The sequence below is a fragment of the Sebastes umbrosus genome, chromosome 21 (assembly GCF_015220745.1).
Source record: "Sebastes umbrosus isolate fSebUmb1 chromosome 21, fSebUmb1.pri, whole genome shotgun sequence".
Taxonomy (NCBI): Eukaryota; Metazoa; Chordata; class Actinopteri; order Perciformes; family Sebastidae; genus Sebastes; species Sebastes umbrosus.
Genome location: NC_051289.1, coordinates 13,119,580 through 13,137,346, shown reverse-complemented (window position 1 = coordinate 13,137,346; position 17,767 = coordinate 13,119,580). Strand labels below are relative to the sequence as shown.

The 17,767-nt window shown below is 41.1% G+C and overlaps 1 protein-coding gene across 3 annotated transcripts in view; it reads left to right on the top strand.

Moving 5' to 3' along the window:
- The first annotated feature begins 583 nt into the window (after positions 1 to 583).
- rttn (rotatin) overlaps positions 584 to 17,767 on the top strand; it is a 37,133-nt gene continuing 19,949 nt past the window's right edge. For 2 of the 3 annotated variants that reach the window (XR_005204936.1, XR_005204935.1), the window contains exons 1-25: positions 584 to 802; positions 920 to 1,107; positions 3,289 to 3,478; positions 3,643 to 3,741; positions 3,875 to 3,965; positions 4,171 to 4,285; positions 5,944 to 6,094; positions 6,970 to 7,138; positions 7,736 to 7,926; positions 8,119 to 8,234; positions 9,151 to 9,318; positions 9,448 to 9,660; positions 9,840 to 9,952; positions 10,053 to 10,179; positions 10,517 to 10,642; positions 10,976 to 11,092; positions 11,646 to 11,779; positions 12,438 to 12,609; positions 12,693 to 12,792; positions 13,773 to 13,858; positions 14,483 to 14,600; positions 15,600 to 15,696; positions 15,798 to 15,863; positions 15,969 to 16,160; positions 17,513 to 17,755. Coding sequence is in view for 1 of the 3 variants with exons in the window: in XM_037756727.1 (XP_037612655.1) it covers positions 772 to 802; positions 920 to 1,107; positions 3,289 to 3,478; positions 3,643 to 3,741; positions 3,875 to 3,965; positions 4,171 to 4,285; positions 5,944 to 6,094; positions 6,970 to 7,138; positions 7,736 to 7,926; positions 8,119 to 8,234; positions 9,151 to 9,318; positions 9,448 to 9,660; positions 9,840 to 9,952; positions 10,053 to 10,179; positions 10,517 to 10,642; positions 10,976 to 11,092; positions 11,646 to 11,779; positions 12,438 to 12,609; positions 12,693 to 12,792; positions 13,773 to 13,858; positions 14,483 to 14,600; positions 15,600 to 15,696; positions 15,798 to 15,863; positions 15,969 to 16,160; positions 17,513 to 17,755 (3,413 nt within the window). In the remaining 2 variants the exon portion in view is untranslated. The remainder of the gene's footprint in view (positions 803 to 919; positions 1,108 to 3,288; positions 3,479 to 3,642; positions 3,742 to 3,874; positions 3,966 to 4,170; positions 4,286 to 5,943; positions 6,095 to 6,969; positions 7,139 to 7,735; positions 7,927 to 8,118; positions 8,235 to 9,150; positions 9,319 to 9,447; positions 9,661 to 9,839; positions 9,953 to 10,052; positions 10,180 to 10,516; positions 10,643 to 10,975; positions 11,093 to 11,645; positions 11,780 to 12,437; positions 12,610 to 12,692; positions 12,793 to 13,772; positions 13,859 to 14,482; positions 14,601 to 15,599; positions 15,697 to 15,797; positions 15,864 to 15,968; positions 16,161 to 17,512; positions 17,756 to 17,767) is intronic. The other variant, XM_037756727.1, reaches the window with a different exon arrangement.

Genomic DNA, 17,767 nt, shown 5'->3' with positions numbered 1-17,767 from the left:
CTTTAGGTCAGAGGTCAAGGGACCCCTTTGAAAATGGCCATGGCAGTTTTTCCTCACCAAAATTTAGCGTAATTTTGGAGCGTTATTTAGCCTCCTTCCCGACAAGCTAGTATGACATGGTTGGTAACAAAGGATTCATTAGGTTTTTCTAGTTTCATATGATGCCAGTATCTTCACTCTAGCTTTAAAAGTGAGCCCGCTATAACCTCTGAAATACAGAATAGCTGTTAATCTAAACATAAGGGAGCACCTTCGCGGCCCACTGGGTGGCTCTCCGAGGCCCACCAGTGGGCCCCGGCCCACTGGTTGAGAATAGCTGCTTTAAGGGCAACAGGAATAATGGAGAGAATTTGATTATTATTATTAGTAGTATTATTTTATTTTAGTTAGTTATAATAATATATATATAATATAATTATTAATTTGTATTTTATTTTATTTATTTATTTTTCCTGCCAATCTACTGCTCCACACTGCAGTCCAATAGGTGGCGGTAATGCACCTATAAGCTGGTTTGCCAACAGCCAATAAACACCAAAGAAGAAGAAGAAGAAAACACAAAAAAAGTTTGTCCGACACAAAGTTGTACGTCTTGAACGCACCATGGACCACTACCGGAAGTGGACTGACGTCTGGCGCGTTCGTTGAAAGACGTTGTTGACATGACGACACTGGCTGGAGAAACACACATTGAAGTGACAAGTCTTGGTCGTTTATGAAGCTTTTTAACCTGTTTTTTTATACACAAAGGAGACGCAGAATACACTGAACATGGAGTTATCTCCTCTCATAAAGAAAATAGGTAGGTTAACTCACTAGCTGTCGACTAGCTTCAAAACAACACGTTGCTAACTCAGCTGTATAATGTTTCTCTTCTCAACTTAATACTGTTGTTGTTTCTCTTTCTGCAAACCTTTAGGCCACTCTCTGGTGGAGATAAGAGTCCGAGCATTGAAGAGCATCATCTGTAAGCTGGACCATTCCCTCATTTCAGTCTCTGACATTGTCCAAGAGAAGATGCTGTTTGTGTTTCTTCTTGAATGGTTCAATTTCCCCGAGGTGCCCATGCAGGAAGAGGTGCTCCTGTTGCTCTCAACTTTATCAAAGGTAGATGCATTTCTTTGCTAAGTTAGATGATGGATGCATTAGTAGGTGAGTCCTCTGAAGGACTGTGGTTAGAGAGGAGGAGTCTACCTACTGTCAAAATATATTGATAGACTTTAAGTTTCATTTTGGCCAAACCAAACTTTAACCAGTTAATTGAAGTAGGATCAGTATTTGCCTTTTACCAATATATGATGTGATAATGTTTCATGGCACGGCAAGTCAAGGCAAGGCAGCTTTATTTGTATAGCACATTTCAGCAACAGTTTTGCACTTTTACTTGAGTACAATTTCGAGATACTTGTACTTTACTTGAGTATTTCCATTTTATGCTACTTTATACTTCTACTCCACTACATCCCAGAGGGAAATATTGTTCATTTTACTCCACTACATTTATCTGACAGCTTTAGTTACTTTTGTCGATTCAGATTAATAATACAAAATATAAATCAACTATTAAATGATGATATATCACTATCGATTAAGGCAAGGCAAGGCAGCTTTATTTGTATAGCACATTTCAGCAACAGGGCAATTCAAAGTGCTTTACATAAACATTCAAGAACATTGCCACAAAGTGCAAAAGAACATTAAGACATAATTAAAACAGTTATAAAAACATTAAATATTAGAAAATATAAACAAGCTAAAAAATAAAAGCTAGAATAGAAGCTAAAATAGAGTATAACACACAAGAGTAAAAGCTCTAGTGCAGTATAAGATCATGATCTGGTTTAATAAAAGGCAGCAGCAAACAGGAAAGTTTTAAGCTTTGATTTAAAAGGACTAAGAGTTGGAGTTGGTCCTGCAGGTTTCTGGGAGCTTGTTCCAGATATTTGGTGCATAAAAATTGTACGCTGCTTCTGCATGTTTTAGTTGTGACTCTGGGGACACTAAGCAGACCTGATCCAGATAACCTGAGAGGTCTGGATGGTTCATAACATAGCAGAAGATCAGAAATGTATTTTGGCTCTAAACCATTTAGTGCTTTGTAAACCAGCAGGAGTATTTTGAAATCAATTCTCTGAGAGAGACAGGGAGCCAGTGTGCCACTGGCAGACAGTGGTTAGAGAGGAGGAGTCTACCAACTGTCAAAATATATTGATAGACTTTACATTTTGGCTTTGGCTTCAGCCTTTCTTTAACAAGGCAAACCAAACTTTAACCAGTTAATTGAAGTAGGATCAGTATTTGCCTTTTACCAATATAAATTGGGGAAAAAAAGTTCAGAAACTTGTGTTTGGTGGATTATTCCTCTGTTGTTACAATGCTAATTGGCATTGTATTTCACATGGTTGGAAAGCCTGTTTATTTACCTTCACAATGATGTCCAACTTGTAAGGATCATGCATTTGTGGGATGAGCAGCACAACTGATTATGTGGGTATCGTCCAAGAAAAAATTGCCAAATTGCTCTGCCAATGGTAAACAGTGTATTCTCCTGTTGGTATTGACTCTTGTTTTGAGATGTTTGGTGGATTGGATGAATGAACTGGATCTTCCACCCGCTTCTGAGGCTCCTGACGGTGTATTAAATGAATAAAGTGTAAAATTGCCAATATGTCTTGTTTGTTCCTTGTTACTGATAGAGAGTTCAATCATCCAATCCACCAAACAATTCAAAACAAGAGTCAATCCCAACAGGAGAATACACTGTTTATCATTGGCAGAGCATTTTGGCAAATTTTTCTTGGTTGCTTCCCACATAATCAGCTGTGCTGCTCATCCCACAATTGCATGATCCTTACAAGTTGGACATCATTGCGAAGGTAAGTAAACAGGCTTTCCAACGCTGTAAAATACAATGACCATTAGCATTGTAACAAAAGAGAAATAATCAACCAAACACAAACACAAGTTTCCAAACTTTTTTTTCCCAGTTTATATTGATAGACTTTACATTTTGGCTTTGGCTTCAGCCTTTCTTTAACAAGGCTAACCAAACTTTAACCAGTTAATTGAAGTATGATCAGTATTTGCCTTTTATGATGTGATAATGTTTCATGGCAGGTTAAGTTTCCTCCACTTCACACACACACAATAGCAAGAGCATACATGCATTGAGATTTGCCCAGTGACATTTTAACATCAAACACCCACGCTGAGTGATTTTACAGTGCTACACTGAACTATAGATTTTTCCATTTCATGCCTATTTATTTTGTCATTTTGTCTTCCAAGCATCCAAGCGCGGCCCAGATGCTAAGAGACGTCGGGGCGGTGGACTTCCTCACTCAACTGTCTCCTAATGTGGAACCCAGACTGCGAGCTGTCATCGACGGAACCCTGGACCAGCTGTTCCAGCTACCGGAGCTACTCCCTAGTCATATAATGGTCTACTCACATGGACGGCGTACTACAACTCCAACAGGTGTTGCAAGTGAAAGCCAAAGGATTGTTTGTTTTGATTCTGTCAGAGAGGTGGAAGAGGATGGTGTGTGGGTTGTCAGTTTGCTTTACACAGATCTCATAACAGTTTGATCAAATAACTGCAGTATGAAGGGTATTTTAACAAATCTGGTGTCTCTGCTGTAGTACCCACAGTTGTTCCATCTGAAGACCATTTTCCTAATATGGGCTACTTCCACAAGAGCGTGCCAAGCCGTACAGATGTACCACCTCAGAAGATAGCAGGTGCCAGTATTTTGAATACTCATCCTTAGATTTCTTAGTATGCTGGGTCTCATCTTGAATTTCGCTTGTACTTTTTTGTCTAAAGGCTGCATATAAATTACTTGTTTTACACATTTTTGTCTGTGTTTTACAGTGCATGAGTCTGTGAGATGTCTCAAGTTTTCGGTGTTTCCGTGGCTGACTTTGACAAACACAGACAGACACATACTTTCATCCAATGAGAGGTGAGAGACAATATGTATCTTAACAAATAATATATGCCGTGTTAGATTAACACAATTTTGATTTAAATCAGGAAACAAGTTATTAAAGAACACCAGACTAAGAAACATTCTGTGCCAACTTTTGACAGCTTGAGTTACAAAAAAAGATGAATGTGCAGTGATATTAAATGAGTATTAAACACATACTTTAATTCTTTTGAAACAGTTCTCTGAGGAGCAGCAACCCCAATTTGGTGCGGACGACATGTGAACTGCTGTGTGATGTCATTATGCAAGACTTTCCTGCTGAGATCTTCCTGCAAAGGCCCAGTATTGTACAGGTAGATATCATCACATAACCATGTTCTTGCACTAGTAATAGTATTGTAACTGTGCATACATTTATGCTCAGCTGTACTGGTGTATTTTAAAAATATAAGCAAAAAGATCAAACCCAAAATTATACCACACAGAAAGTGTGCTGTAGTGGTTGCAGTTCCCATTATATACCGTCACGGGTTTGATCCCACACTATAACAGGGAATGTCAGAATGACTGCCAGTTCTTATCATCTTCAACGGGTTTCTTCTGAATGTTTCAGTGTCGGTGTCAAGTGTAAGGGCATACTGAGTTCAAGTATGTCATTAAAAATATATATAGGTCATTAAATTGAATGTTTAATAGTTTCAGCACCTTGAAGAAGGACATTTATGGCTGTCTGGCTATCATTTTTACTTGTGATTTTTGTCAGTTTCCATGCTTGTGTTTCAAGACAAAAGCCTGTATTTGATTTGACTTAAAAACGATGGCTTGTTGCTGACCCTAAAATCTCTCGGTGCATGATTCAACATGGGTGTCCAAAGAGACAAAATTAAAGATGTTACTGAAGAATCGTTCACAATGTTTAGTATATTCACATCAATTAGATGACATGTCTTGTTTTGAGTGGCTAGCGTGACCGTCCCATAATGGAATTTTATGGGATGGTCACTCAAGCTACTGTCAAAATAATAACCTGTCAAATGGTGCCCTTGAACCAAAACACCAATTTATAATTCTATGTCCCTGATCTTATAGGAGGTTGTGGAGGCCTCTGGAGGCTTACTTTGCTTGAGCAGACACTAGATTGCTGTGAGAATATAGTTTGGTCAGGATGCACCTCTTGCAGGGTTTGAGAGACCTTGTAGGAATGTTTTGCTTCTTTCCTCTTAAGGCCTCCTCGAATATCAGAAATTCTGTAAAGCTGGTCCAAGTTGTCTGCAAACTAACCTTGTCCTGGTCTTGCTGGCTTTGGAGGAATGTAAACTGTCCTGTATTGCAAGTGCAAAAGGTCAATGTGCTTGTTAAATTAGTGGTGGCCTGCACTTTTTGCTGTATCATGTCAGCAAATCAAAGTGCATCGGTTATCTGAGCTCTTCATGTCATTGGCATGGACAGAGTGTTAGAGGAGACATCATTTAGCCCTGATGAGCCACACTCTGAACATTACTATTCCGTTAATAAAGTGGTGCATTATGCTACATCGGTCTCAAGGCAGTATTAGCATACTGTCACCCAGCAGTCTCATCATCAAAAAGAAATCATTATGGGAAAGTACTTTTCTATTTGTGGCTTTACACGGCCCTCCTTTGAGTTACTAGAGCTATTAAGCTAAATTAAAAGACTCGGATTTAGAAACATGACATCATTAGCTGCAGAGGGCAGGGAATCTGAACTTGTAACAAATTGTTGCATCAATAATTCAATTCTGCTTGCCCTTTTTATTTAGCGAACGTTATTACAACTTTTCTATCACTGTCTGAGCTTAGGTCCTGTTTTTACACAGTCTCTGTACATCGATTTTATTTCACCTTGGGCTCAGTTTTTTTCTGTTTCTACACAGAGCCGTAAACCAATATGTTTGCCCAATTGCAATAATATCCTAATTGGATGTTACTGGTTGTTAATCATGTCCTCAGAAAACCTTTTTACAGTAATAATTATGCTCTTCTGTTTTCAGAACCTCCTGGCCCTATTGAGGCTGGGTTCAGGTAAAGGTGAGGCAAGCTACCTCCACTTGCAGGCTCTTTCCTGCCTGCGGCAGCTTTGCGTGGGGCTGAAGAGGAGATTACGCTTTCATCAAGATCCAGGCTTCTACTCTACAAAGCAAGGTAGCACGCCTTATGAGTTGCAGCTGGTGATCAGTAGATTTTGGATGCTTATTCTGTTAGTTTACATGTGTTCCTTCTAGGGCTGTCAATCCATTAAAATATTGAATAGCAATTAATCGCATGATTGTCCATAGTTTTTATCTGTTCAAAATGTACCTTAAAGGGAGATTTGTCAAGTATTTATTGCTCTTATCAACATGGGAGTGAGCAAATATGCTTACTTTATGCAAATGTATGTATATATTTATTATTAGAAATCAATTAACAACACAAAACAATGACACATATTGTCCAGAAACCCTCACAGGTACTGCATTTAGCATAGAAAATATGCTCTAATCATAACATGGCAAACTTAAACAGGCAACACAAGCTGTCAGTGTCTCAGTGTGCTCGTGGGTACCCATAGAACCCATTTTTGAACCCAGTATCTTCACTCTAAATTTAAAACTGAGCCTGCTACAACCTAAAAATCACAAGTTGTGTTAATGCGTTAAAGAAATTAGTGGCGAATTTGCATTAACGTGTTATTTTCGCGTTAACTTTGACAGCCCTAGTTCCTTCATTACAAAGTATTTTTTTGAATTATATATTTCACATAGCCAATTCCCAAATCATACCACATTGTTTTACATTTTTCAAGTGTAGACTTCAAAGATTTTGAAGTATTTATTGTAGTAGTTTTAAAGACCTACAGATTTACTTTTTTCAAATTCAAATAAATTCCATTAAAAAAAGATGTAAGGGCTATTGCTATCTAATCCTACTGATTCATTTCTTACAATAAGGCATCTGTACTACCACTACCTTAATCTTCTCTTTGCTTTATCATTCAGGGTTTATGTCCTCTTTTTTTTCTCTTTGTGGTTGTGTAGATCCAGTGTCCCAGAACTCGTCCTTTTCCTACTCCCAGGAAGTGCGGGGGACCCAGCGTTCCCAGGCCTCGTCTCCGGGGGCAGAGTGCTCTCCTCGGCCCTCCGTGGTGGGACGCACAGGCCAGAGAGCCAGGGGAGATGGCCAAGACGGAGATGCAGCTTCCAACAGGTGTGTGTGTGTGTAGGCAAACCCCACTGTGCATTTTAAACAAAGGCTGAAGGAGAAAATAGAAGAGACTAAACTACATCACTTTTGGTACATCAGTTGTTGCTGTTGGCAGTGAGAGCAGAGATTCACTCAGTTTCACTTCTGAGGCACCACCAGTATTTTGTTATTCTGTCTCCCTTGCTTGTAGAAATATCTTTTTGATATGATTCAGCATTGTTGTCAATTCTGTTCATCAGACCTTACACTTAACAACAGAGTTTTATCCTTTTTTTTTTTTTTTTAAATTTGTGCGCAGTAGGATTTTTTGTTGCTTTGATTATGACAAAATTGCTGGTGACACCAGCAACCCGCACACTAAGATAAAACGATGTGAGAAAGAGACTGTGGAGGATTTTATTATTCTTTTTTTAAAATATGAATAACACCGGGAGCCCTCTAGCGGCTGGTCTAGAGTGTTTTAAAAATCAGTTCTGATTCCCGTCATGGCAGTTTTTTATGATCCATCCCTATACAGCTCATACGTCACTCCTTGTATTTGAGTGGTCCAAGTACAGATCATGAATTTACACTTCCTCTCTTTGTCTGTGAATCATCCAGTGGCAGCTCTCACAGAGGTGGAGTGGCAGTCGAGGCCCCCGGGCAGACGCCCCAGTCGCCTGCAGACGTGGCCAACTTGGAGCTTCCTGACCTGGGTGTGGAGGATGTTCTGGAGCTGCAGTTACAGCAGCTCACCTTGGCTCAGTTCACTGTTGCCACCATGGAACATGCCATACCTCTGCTTAAAACAGGTAGGAGGAAAGATTTTGTACATTACAGTGTCTGTTTTTTGCTTGAGTAGAGATCAGATATTGCACATATCCCCTCACCTGTTTCACTATATTGACTGTGTTCTGTCACTATTTGATCTTGTAGAGAAAAAAAAAAATCTCCCTTGCTCGTACTCAGTATCTCTCTTTCTCTCTTCTTTCTCACTTTCTCAGAGGGTTCGCATGTGCTCCATCGTGTTCTGGAGCTGCTGTGCGACGCCCTCCCCCTGCTCGGGGACAGCGTTTGCGAGCTGGTCTGGGACGAGCGCAGCCTGGTGGGGATGGAGCTGGCAAGTCAAAACACAACTCATGACAGCCTCTTATGTAGATGAATGGATACACTTCACTGAAAGGGGGAACTGGGTTGGCCACCAGACAATTTGTCACAGACACACACACACAAGGCATACGGTACTCAGCTGTCAAGGAGAACTGTAGGCATGTGTCTGAGCTGAATGAATTATATAAGGTTACAAAGGCTTTCTGCTTGTTACAAAAAGCCTCTCACACATATATGTGAATTCCTCTCATCTGTACCCCCTGGGTTTAAGCACAGGATTGTTGGGTTAGTAAATGTCTCCATTTACTTTGTGTATAAAGTCCATGCAATGGATTGTGTTAAACTGTTTTGTTTTTACCATGCAGAGTCATTTGTCTTCCCCCCTGACTGTTTAAAGAGTATGTTCCTATGCAGGGGGACTTATACACTTGTCAAGCCCAGGTCCCCCTGGCCCTCTGCTGTTTAATACATGCCCCGAGCCTTGCAGCCTGAGAACTGTTTTGTCATCTTTATGTGGAGAGCAGCTTTTTTGTGCCAGACCTCTAGGTTTTTCCTATGGGAGTGGGCCGAACTGTTCACGCCAGCCACGGCAATGCACAGGGCATCTACTGCCCCCTGCTGGTTCAATTCTCCTATTGTTCCATTTCTCCTCCCTAGAACAAAGTGGCTGAGAATAGATTGTTCCAATTTATTCATGCCGAGATAGGGCGGATCTGTATCTCGTCCCAAAATAACCCTGAAATCTGATTACATTCAATTCCTAACCCCTGGAACGAGCAATTTTTCTCTTGGCCCCCAGCCAGCAGCTGTACGTCGGTGTGTGTACGTGAACACGCACGAGATGTGAGTGCGTGTGATGCTGCGTTTGTGTGGCATGTGTGCTTTTGTCTACATTTCTGTCTGACTCTCTCTGTGTGTTTTTTTAGAAGGAGAAGCTGCAAGCCTGCTTGGAACTATTGGGGGATATCCTGAGCTACCATCAGAGCTATTCAACAGATATTCCCCACAGCTCTCAGGTTCATCACAGAGTGGCCTACACAGGCGTTGCTATATTCACCATTAAACTCCTACAGACCATCCTCCCTTCTGAGAAGGTATGTGTGTGTGCGTGTGTGTGTGTGTGTGTGTGTGTGTGTGTGACCAAATCACTTTCTTTTCTGGTTTTCTGTGATGACTTAAACTCCAAAAATAGTAGAAATTTAAGGTTTCTTAACCTCACACAGGCGAGTGACAACCTCCTGGAAAACACAGCAACAGCTCTTTTCCACCTGTGCTTGGACACGTCATTGGGAAGTTTATTACCCAGCATGCACGAGACAGCGGTGGCCTACTTGGAGCAGGTGAACTCAGACAGCCATGACCTCTACAGGAGGGTGACCCGCATCGCCCTCTGGATGGAATCGACTTGCAACTTCCTCAAGGAAGCACAAGCCGAGGTATGAGCTGCATGTCGCGTAATTACAATATGCAAATAGCTAAATGTAGAAGCTTACATTTCTTCAATTAAAAACCACTCTGACACAAATGTAACTGTCACTAGTTGTGGCCCAGAGGCCTGTTTAGCCCATCACTCATATCTGTGTTTTTGCCTTCATTGATTTATTTCTGCATCAAGGGAGAAAAGAACTGGTTGGAGTTACTGGAGCTGGCAGACCAAGCAATAGACGGCCTCCCGTTTCACCAGCACTTACCCATCATCAAGGAATGTGTTCACATCTGCTCTTACCTGTACGTTAAAAATCTTGTGAAGTCACATCATTTGTTCTGCTGCATTTATAATATATATTTTGTTTTTTTTATGCTAATTCTTTTGGTTATCCATTTCTAGGTGGAAGTTTGATCAGCCCAGCCCCCTCCTCCAAACAGAGAGCCAGAAACTTCTCCTCAAGCTGCTGTCCCATCCCTCGCCGCCTGTCAAGACGGAAACATACGAACGCACTTTAAACCTGGTCAAGGTCAGAGCAAGCCATCTAATATCTGTGTTTAAATGAGAGTGTGCCGGTTCATGGCTAAAAAATTATGGCTGCTAAAGCCATAATGTGGGTCTGTTTGGTGGGGCACCCACATATGTTAATGAGTAGGCTGAAGATGGATGAATCACACATCTGTGACAGCGTGCTATAAAAAAACCCCACTTGACATTTGAAATCAGACTTGCTTTTCATTTTTTACTAACCGCCGTCTAGAGAACACGGCTACATTTAAAGTGAATTGGAACTCCTGTGTGCGAGCGCAAGTGAGAGGATAGTGATAATTTATGATGTGCTTTGGTGTGATTACATACACCCCTAGGACTGCCTCGGCATCCAGAATGTGTCACGACAGGAACCGGCAACTTGCGCTGGAGTCAACTTCCTTACACACCACAGGGTGCTCTATGAAATAAGTGCTTTTGGACTCCAGGATTCTGCAGAGAAGGTAGGCAAACACACACGTTTACGTTCTGAATACCTATAGACGCAATTTGACTTTTAGACCTTTTTGAAGCCAGGTCATACTTCTTTAATATGTTAGGTCAAGGTTGAAAAGAATAAATGTAATCAAACACAAGTGTTCATGAGAGTAAAAGTACAAGGAATTATGTGTGTTGTGTTAAGTTATTGTACATTGTTTTAAGGTCCTACTAAACTGTCAGGGTTCACCGGTGTCGTGTCATTTAGACGTTTAAAAATCTGTCACTTACAGGACTTGCTAGTAAATGTTTTGTCAGCAGCGCCTTTGTGAATTCAGCACTTTACCTGTGATCTATAGGTGAACGTTGCTGCCAAGGATATCCTGCTATTCCTGCTCAAAGGACGATTGATGATGACAGCGGCAACCTGGGACAGATTCAACGAGGCACTTTACCCGGTCATGCCCATATTACAGGTGTTGTGCTCCCACGTACAGGCTGTGTTGTATTTGCACTTCAGAGCTCATAAAGCGGCATCATGTTTGGAACTTATTACATTATATTTATGGCACGGGGGGGAAGTTGTTCTCCACAATCAAAACAACTATGATCAAAAGTTTAATTTTAGCGCTGCTTTTGGACCACGAAGACTGCATATTGAGCTGCCAGTGAGAAAATGTAGTTATTCTCTCATTTACATATTCTCTGTTATATTGTTCCCCCTTTTTCGGAGGAAAAAAGAGCTTTTATTAATTGTTCAGTTTCAGGCAACAGAAAGCCTGGAAAATTCTTCATGAATATACATGAGATTTTGACTAGGCTGTCAAGTGTGATTTAATTCAAGGAGGCCATTCGGAGATGGGCCCGCCATGTCAACAAGAGACGAAATGAAACCACCCATAATCAAAGCGATGCATATTTTATTTACTGTTGTGCTGCTTAGCTGGAATTCCCCATTGTTCGCTCCATTGTCTGCCAAGGCAGTCTGAGAATTGCATGTGTGTGTGTTTGTGTGTGTGTGTGTGGCAGGGTTATGCCGGCACCGAAGAATCACTGGGAAACTGTGTCCTGCTGATAAGTGACATGTCGGACGTGGCGAGAGACGACGTGTTTCCAAGCAAGCTGAAAGCGGCGCTCCGACTCCTTTTTACTAAACAACCCACGTGAGTCTGGGTCTTTCTTTTGTCAATGTTTGTATTTGTGTTTCTCCCTGTTTGTTTGGGTGTTATGTGCCTGCCCAGATGTGTGCGCATGCATATCACAAGATGTGTGTTTGCGTATAATGTGTATGTTTCTTCTGCGTCTTTGCGTGTGGGAAGTTGTTTGATTAGTTTGACGTTGGGTCTCAGGGTTTTTTTGTGAACCAGACAAACTCCCGAGAGTCTAAATATTCTGCTTTACAACGTGCAATGTGATGGACATATTACCACTGTCTGTTCCTGTCAGCTCTTATCAAGTCATCTAAGTGCTCTGTGAGGCAGGCATGTGTAAAACAGCTATCCAGTCCCTGCTTATGAATATTGATAGAGATGGAAATCAACACCAGACACTGGCCAGGAGGCAAGCCCTGGTAAATTTGGCAACAGCTAATAGATTTGTCTGCCCTGCCAGCTGTTTTTTGACAACCAATCACGATTTGGATGTTAAAAACCCCCAAAACTAAGAGGCAGGTAACATTTTCAACCCTGTATCAGTACTCTAATGCAGACAAAAAGCTTGCTTTTCCACCTTAATGGAGCTGGTTTCTGTGTTTTAAACAGTGGAATTTTTAATTAAATATTCAATTCCAAGCATTGCATTAATTCTGCTCATTATTAACAGGGTGAGAATAGCAGCAGTGCAACAAATCCTGCCTCACTTAACCAGCGATGATGGCGCTAACACAGCCAGACCAGACCTGGATCAACCTGTGATCTCCTCACTCCCCAATCTCTTCTGCCTCAGAAACCCTTTAGACATCACGCTGGACACCAGCAACAAGTCCGTCCTTAAGGTACGAATCCACACAGAATAAGAACTACACACTAAGATACACTTCTGCACAGGTGGATATAATGTGATACTTAATGCGTTTAGGTGGAGTCGGTGGAGAAGCTGTTTTGTATCCTGTCCTCAGACACTGTCGACATCTCCCTGAGAAGATCGGCTGCAGAGCAGCTGTCTGTAGTGCTACAAGGTCAGCTGTAATATACTTTATTTCTTATAAACTCATCTATTGTTTTGAAGGGGACATATCATACTCATTTTCAGGTTTATACTTGTATTTTGGGTTTCTACTAGAACATGTTTACATGCTTTAATGTTCAAAAAACACATTATTCTTCTCAATACTGTCTGTCTGAAACACTCCGTTTTAGCGCCTGTCTCTTTAAGACCCCCTCCTGAAAAAGCCCAGTCTGCTCTGATTGGCTTGCGAGAAAAATATGCTGCACCTTTGCAACGGTAGTTTTCAAGCTATGGGTGATATATTCCAATGAGCCAGTATGTAACATAGGAAGGGGAGTCTTGTTGAATCACATTTCCTGCTCTAGACAGCCCACACAACAATGACAGTTGTCCTATTTCACACTTTGTGGGTTGATAGACACAAACACTGAAAAAGTGAGTTTTTTATGATATGTCCCCTTTAATACACCATGCTGAATCCTGGCACTGGCAGTTTAATACTTTTAAAACACCATTTAAGTCCATCTCTGTGCATTTCTCTCCTAATGGCTGAGTGTTATGAGAGTGCTCATGTAGAGGCGTATTTTAATGGGTAACACACTGACTGGTTATACTTCGGGCCCATTCTGTACCCCGCAAGTACTTGCAACTCTGTAAAGGGGATAATATCACTGCAAAGTGTACAAACAGAATGTAGTTGCCAACAATTCACATCCCCTTAATAGTTGATACGAGAATGATATTGAGTTTAATAATGAAGTAAAGTGCCTGAATTGTCTACCACATAAAAAAAAAAGGTTCTAGATATACAACTTTATGGACTTTGTAAAATTAAAAAAATCAACTTTAAAAGTTTGTTTGATAACGAGTGCAGCGGAGTGTGTGCCCTCCCACCACCATATGTTTTAGATGAGCGAGAAAAGCAAATAGTTTATGATTATGCAAATGTTTATTGTCAGTATATTGAATTGTTCTCTTACTTCCCTGCAGACACAACAATGCACCCAGTGCTGAAGAATCTTGGAATAACAGACAAAGTCATTTCTTTCATTATGGGGAGTGCAAACGGCAACAAGGTAAAAAAACAAACCTGCTTTGGCAAAGTGATAAATGGATGTGTGTGCTGTATGAATTGCCAAATAAAACAAACCCTGTATCAGTCTTCCATGCACCCCCCATTCGTGTACATGTCCTCGTTTGTATGTGCTCGTGTGAGTACATGAGTTGCCAGCGGATGTGGAGGAAACCCACTGAGGCGTGCATGATGGAAGGATGAAGTGGCCTGTATTAATAGTGTCAGACAGGCCCTGGTCAGCAGTGATTTTTGCCCTCCAGTTACTGCAGTCTGCTGATCATTCCCAGGCCTCGAATCAGAAGCCGCTAACAAGGGTAATCGTCCAGCATGTCTGGCTACATGGAGGTGAAGGAACAGGGCCACAGAGAATGACTTGTCTCACCTAACAAGTGTGTGTGTATAAGAGGGATGCCAGCCGGTTATATTTGTCCCAACCCATCCATTGCCTGCAACCTGAGCAAATCACAGAATTTGGGTTCCGCTTATGCGAAGAGACAGTAAAGAGATCCTGCGCATTTGAATGTGAGAGACACTGAGCAGGAGGGAGACGGAAAGAGAATATGTGTGTTTGTTTGTGTTTTCCCTGCAATTAAACACTGAGTGCATGTGTTGCTGTTCTCCCCAGAGCTTCGATTGCCTGCTGGAGCCTTGTGTGTGTATCCTGAGGAAGCTGGTGTATGCTGATCCATCTCTGAGGCACAGTCTGGCACGTCGCAACCTCCTGCTCCTCACACTGCTCAGGGGTACATTCACAAGACAACTCATTAAGTAACAGCTATACACGGCGTGTTGTGTAGCTCGGGGGCGCGTTCTGTAAAAAAAAAAAAAAAAAAAAAAAAAGATGACAAGTCATCCATTGATGCATAGCTTTTAACCATGTTGTCACACTGCAGTAAGTGGCATATTAGTATGATGCAACTTGTTGCCATGGCGCTCATCTTGGCATAATTAATTAGCAGTTGCTCATTTTGAATTAGGGGACATTTAATTTAAGTTACAACATCTTGATTGTGACTACCTGTACATCTGATTTGGACAGAAATATATACGTTATTAAAAGGTTTCATGCAAAAGATATGTGCCAGGTTTTTATACATTACAAATGTAATGGTTGTACAACTCAGTTTGAAGCATGCACTTGTTGTATTAAAACCTCAGATACCAAATTTCAGTTATCACAATGTAATGTAAGCAAAAGCCTGATATGGGGTGGAAGTCTCATTTGGGGTTTCCAAACTTTAACTTTGAAATGAGTCTTTAAAGGAGCAGTGTTTAACATTTCGGGGGATCTATTAGCAGAAATGGAATATAATATCCACAATTATGTTTTCTTTAGTGTATAATCACCTGAAACTAAGAAATGTTGTATTTTCATTAGCTAAACTGCGGTAACATGAGCTGCAGAGTGCAAAACTGTGGTACCGCCAGCTGCCGTCTGACTTCCTTTGCTCCTAAAGTGGTGTTATTATGGTAAGAATGGCCTCTGAGCGAGGCGAACGACGTTACCACGGTTTTGCAGTCGGCGACTCACGTTACCGCAGTCTTGGAAAGGGAGGAGTGAGCGGGGGGGTACTCAGTTGGTTGCAAAATTGCAAACACGTCACTAGATGCTGCCAAATCCTACACACTGTACCTTTTCTGTGTTTTTTAACTCTTATGGAATTTCAAATTTTATCACATACATTTATTCTTGAGATTGAGTGATGGTTATGTAAATTGTCTATGTTGTGTCTTCATTATAGCGTCGTTGATATTAAAGGTGAACAAAGGCAATGGAAATGAGATCGCTGTCCTGATGAGTTTACTGCTGTTTGATGAGATTGCCAGCATCGAAATATGGTGAGTTAATTTTTTTTCCTCTATGAGCGTTCCATGTCTCTAAAATAAATGTGAATCCATTCAATATTTTGTTGTATCACCTGCTTTTTGTGTCCTATCAGGTCAGACAAAGCCAACACAGATGTGACCCTCACGCCGTTCTCCCTCCCACTGTCAGTAATACGCAGGTAAACTGAGTTGTTAAGTTGTGAATATCAACAGTTAACATTCTAACTTGACACATGGTGTCTTTTAAAGGTCCCCTATAAACAACCATTTACTTTTTTCCTCAGGTACAACATCCCATTCCAGGCAGCGACTCATCACGCTGTCAGCCCGTACTGCTGCGTCCTGCCCCCCTCCTCTGACCTCCTGACCCTGGCACCCGCCCGCCTAGCTCTGCAAGTGGCCTGGAACACTGCATGGCATTCTGGGATAGATAACCTCCTTGACGAGCTGCGTGGCATCTCTACCGATGTTGCAGAGTAAGAACATTAATGTTTCTCACTCTTATGCATGCAGTGGCGTGTTAGGATAGTCTTTAGAGCTGTCTTTAGTTGTCAACTATGAAATTAATTGGCAACTATTTTAGTAATTGAATAATCGTTTTGAGTAATTAGAAGAAGAAGAAAAAATTCTCTAATTCCAGCTTCGTAAATGTGAATAGTGTCTTTACTCCTCTATGACAGTAAACTGAATATCTTTGAGATGTGGACAAAACAAGACATTTGAGGACGTCATCTTGGGCTTTGGGAAACACTGATCCCTATTTTTTCTTACCATGTTCTGACATTTTGTAGACCAAACAACTAATTGATTAATCAACAATGAAAATAATCGTTAGTTGCAGCACTACTTATATTATTACTAGACCAAGTTGACCATTGTTTCTGTATCAAGAGAACGTAAGTTGTCCTTCACTGTAGATGGAAGTATGGTAAATGTTTGTTGGAGAATCTGAACAGAACAATAATTCCATAGCAGGATAATTTAATCAAAGAAAAAATCCTGCCACACATCACTCGTATACATTTATTTATTTTACCTTGAAATAGAAATCTCTTTTCCGAGGAAGTCCTGGCCAAGACGGCACACCAGTTACAGTAAATAGAAATAAAACCCAACAGACAGGAGATACAATCATCAAACACGCAAGGAAGAGAGTAAATCCAGCTCAAATAAAACAGTTGCATTTCTCAGTTACATGGACTTTTAACAATTTTTCCAAGGGGACTGGATTCTAAAGATATAGTATGCTCTGCAGATTATTTCAAGTCCAGGGAGCAATGTCCTCTCTAGTGGAGAATTGTAGTAAAAAATTAGTTTCCGAGGCTTTGGCATCTTGTTTCATCTGTCTTCATTTACTTCTAATGTGACCTCATTCAAAAAGATGAGAACGTCTCTCACACAGTTTTAACCAGCTTGATTACAGCAAAGACATTTAAAGCACACCATCAATCCACTAAGTTTCATACAGTGAAAATTGATAGGCATCTTCCTTTTTGTGTAAAGTACAACTCTGATGATATTGTTGTGTCTTATTACCACGTTTTTCATATTATTTTGACATCATTTTGACACTTTTCTTGAGTGTTGATTGTAGCTGGTCTGATGCCTGCCTCTGCTTGATTCAGTTGCAAGTAATTCTCAGAAATCATCTCTCTTTGGATGACTCATAAATGTCTCATCCCTCCAGATTGGTGATCAAATATGTTTGTTAATGAAGTCATTAGTATGCCTCTGAGGATGCTACTCATGCAACACACTTGTCAGCACATCAATAGTCACGTAGTCCGATATATTTGTTTTAACCATTTACATTTTGTCGCCCCCACAGATTTCACCCTGACTTAAAGCTGTCAGAAGCACAGGTTGTGTCGCTGCAGGCAGTGCACCTCCCCGCTGCACTGCAGGACTGCATCAAGGCCATCGCCACGGCAGCAGGACACAGCTCGGTGACCTCTGCCCTCTCCAGGCTCAGCCTCTATTTACTGATTGACCGACTGGCCCTCCCCCACATCCCCACCCACAGCTGCAGAGACACCCTTCACTCCCTCAGCTGGCAGGCAGCAGTGACCAGGTACGCTGCATA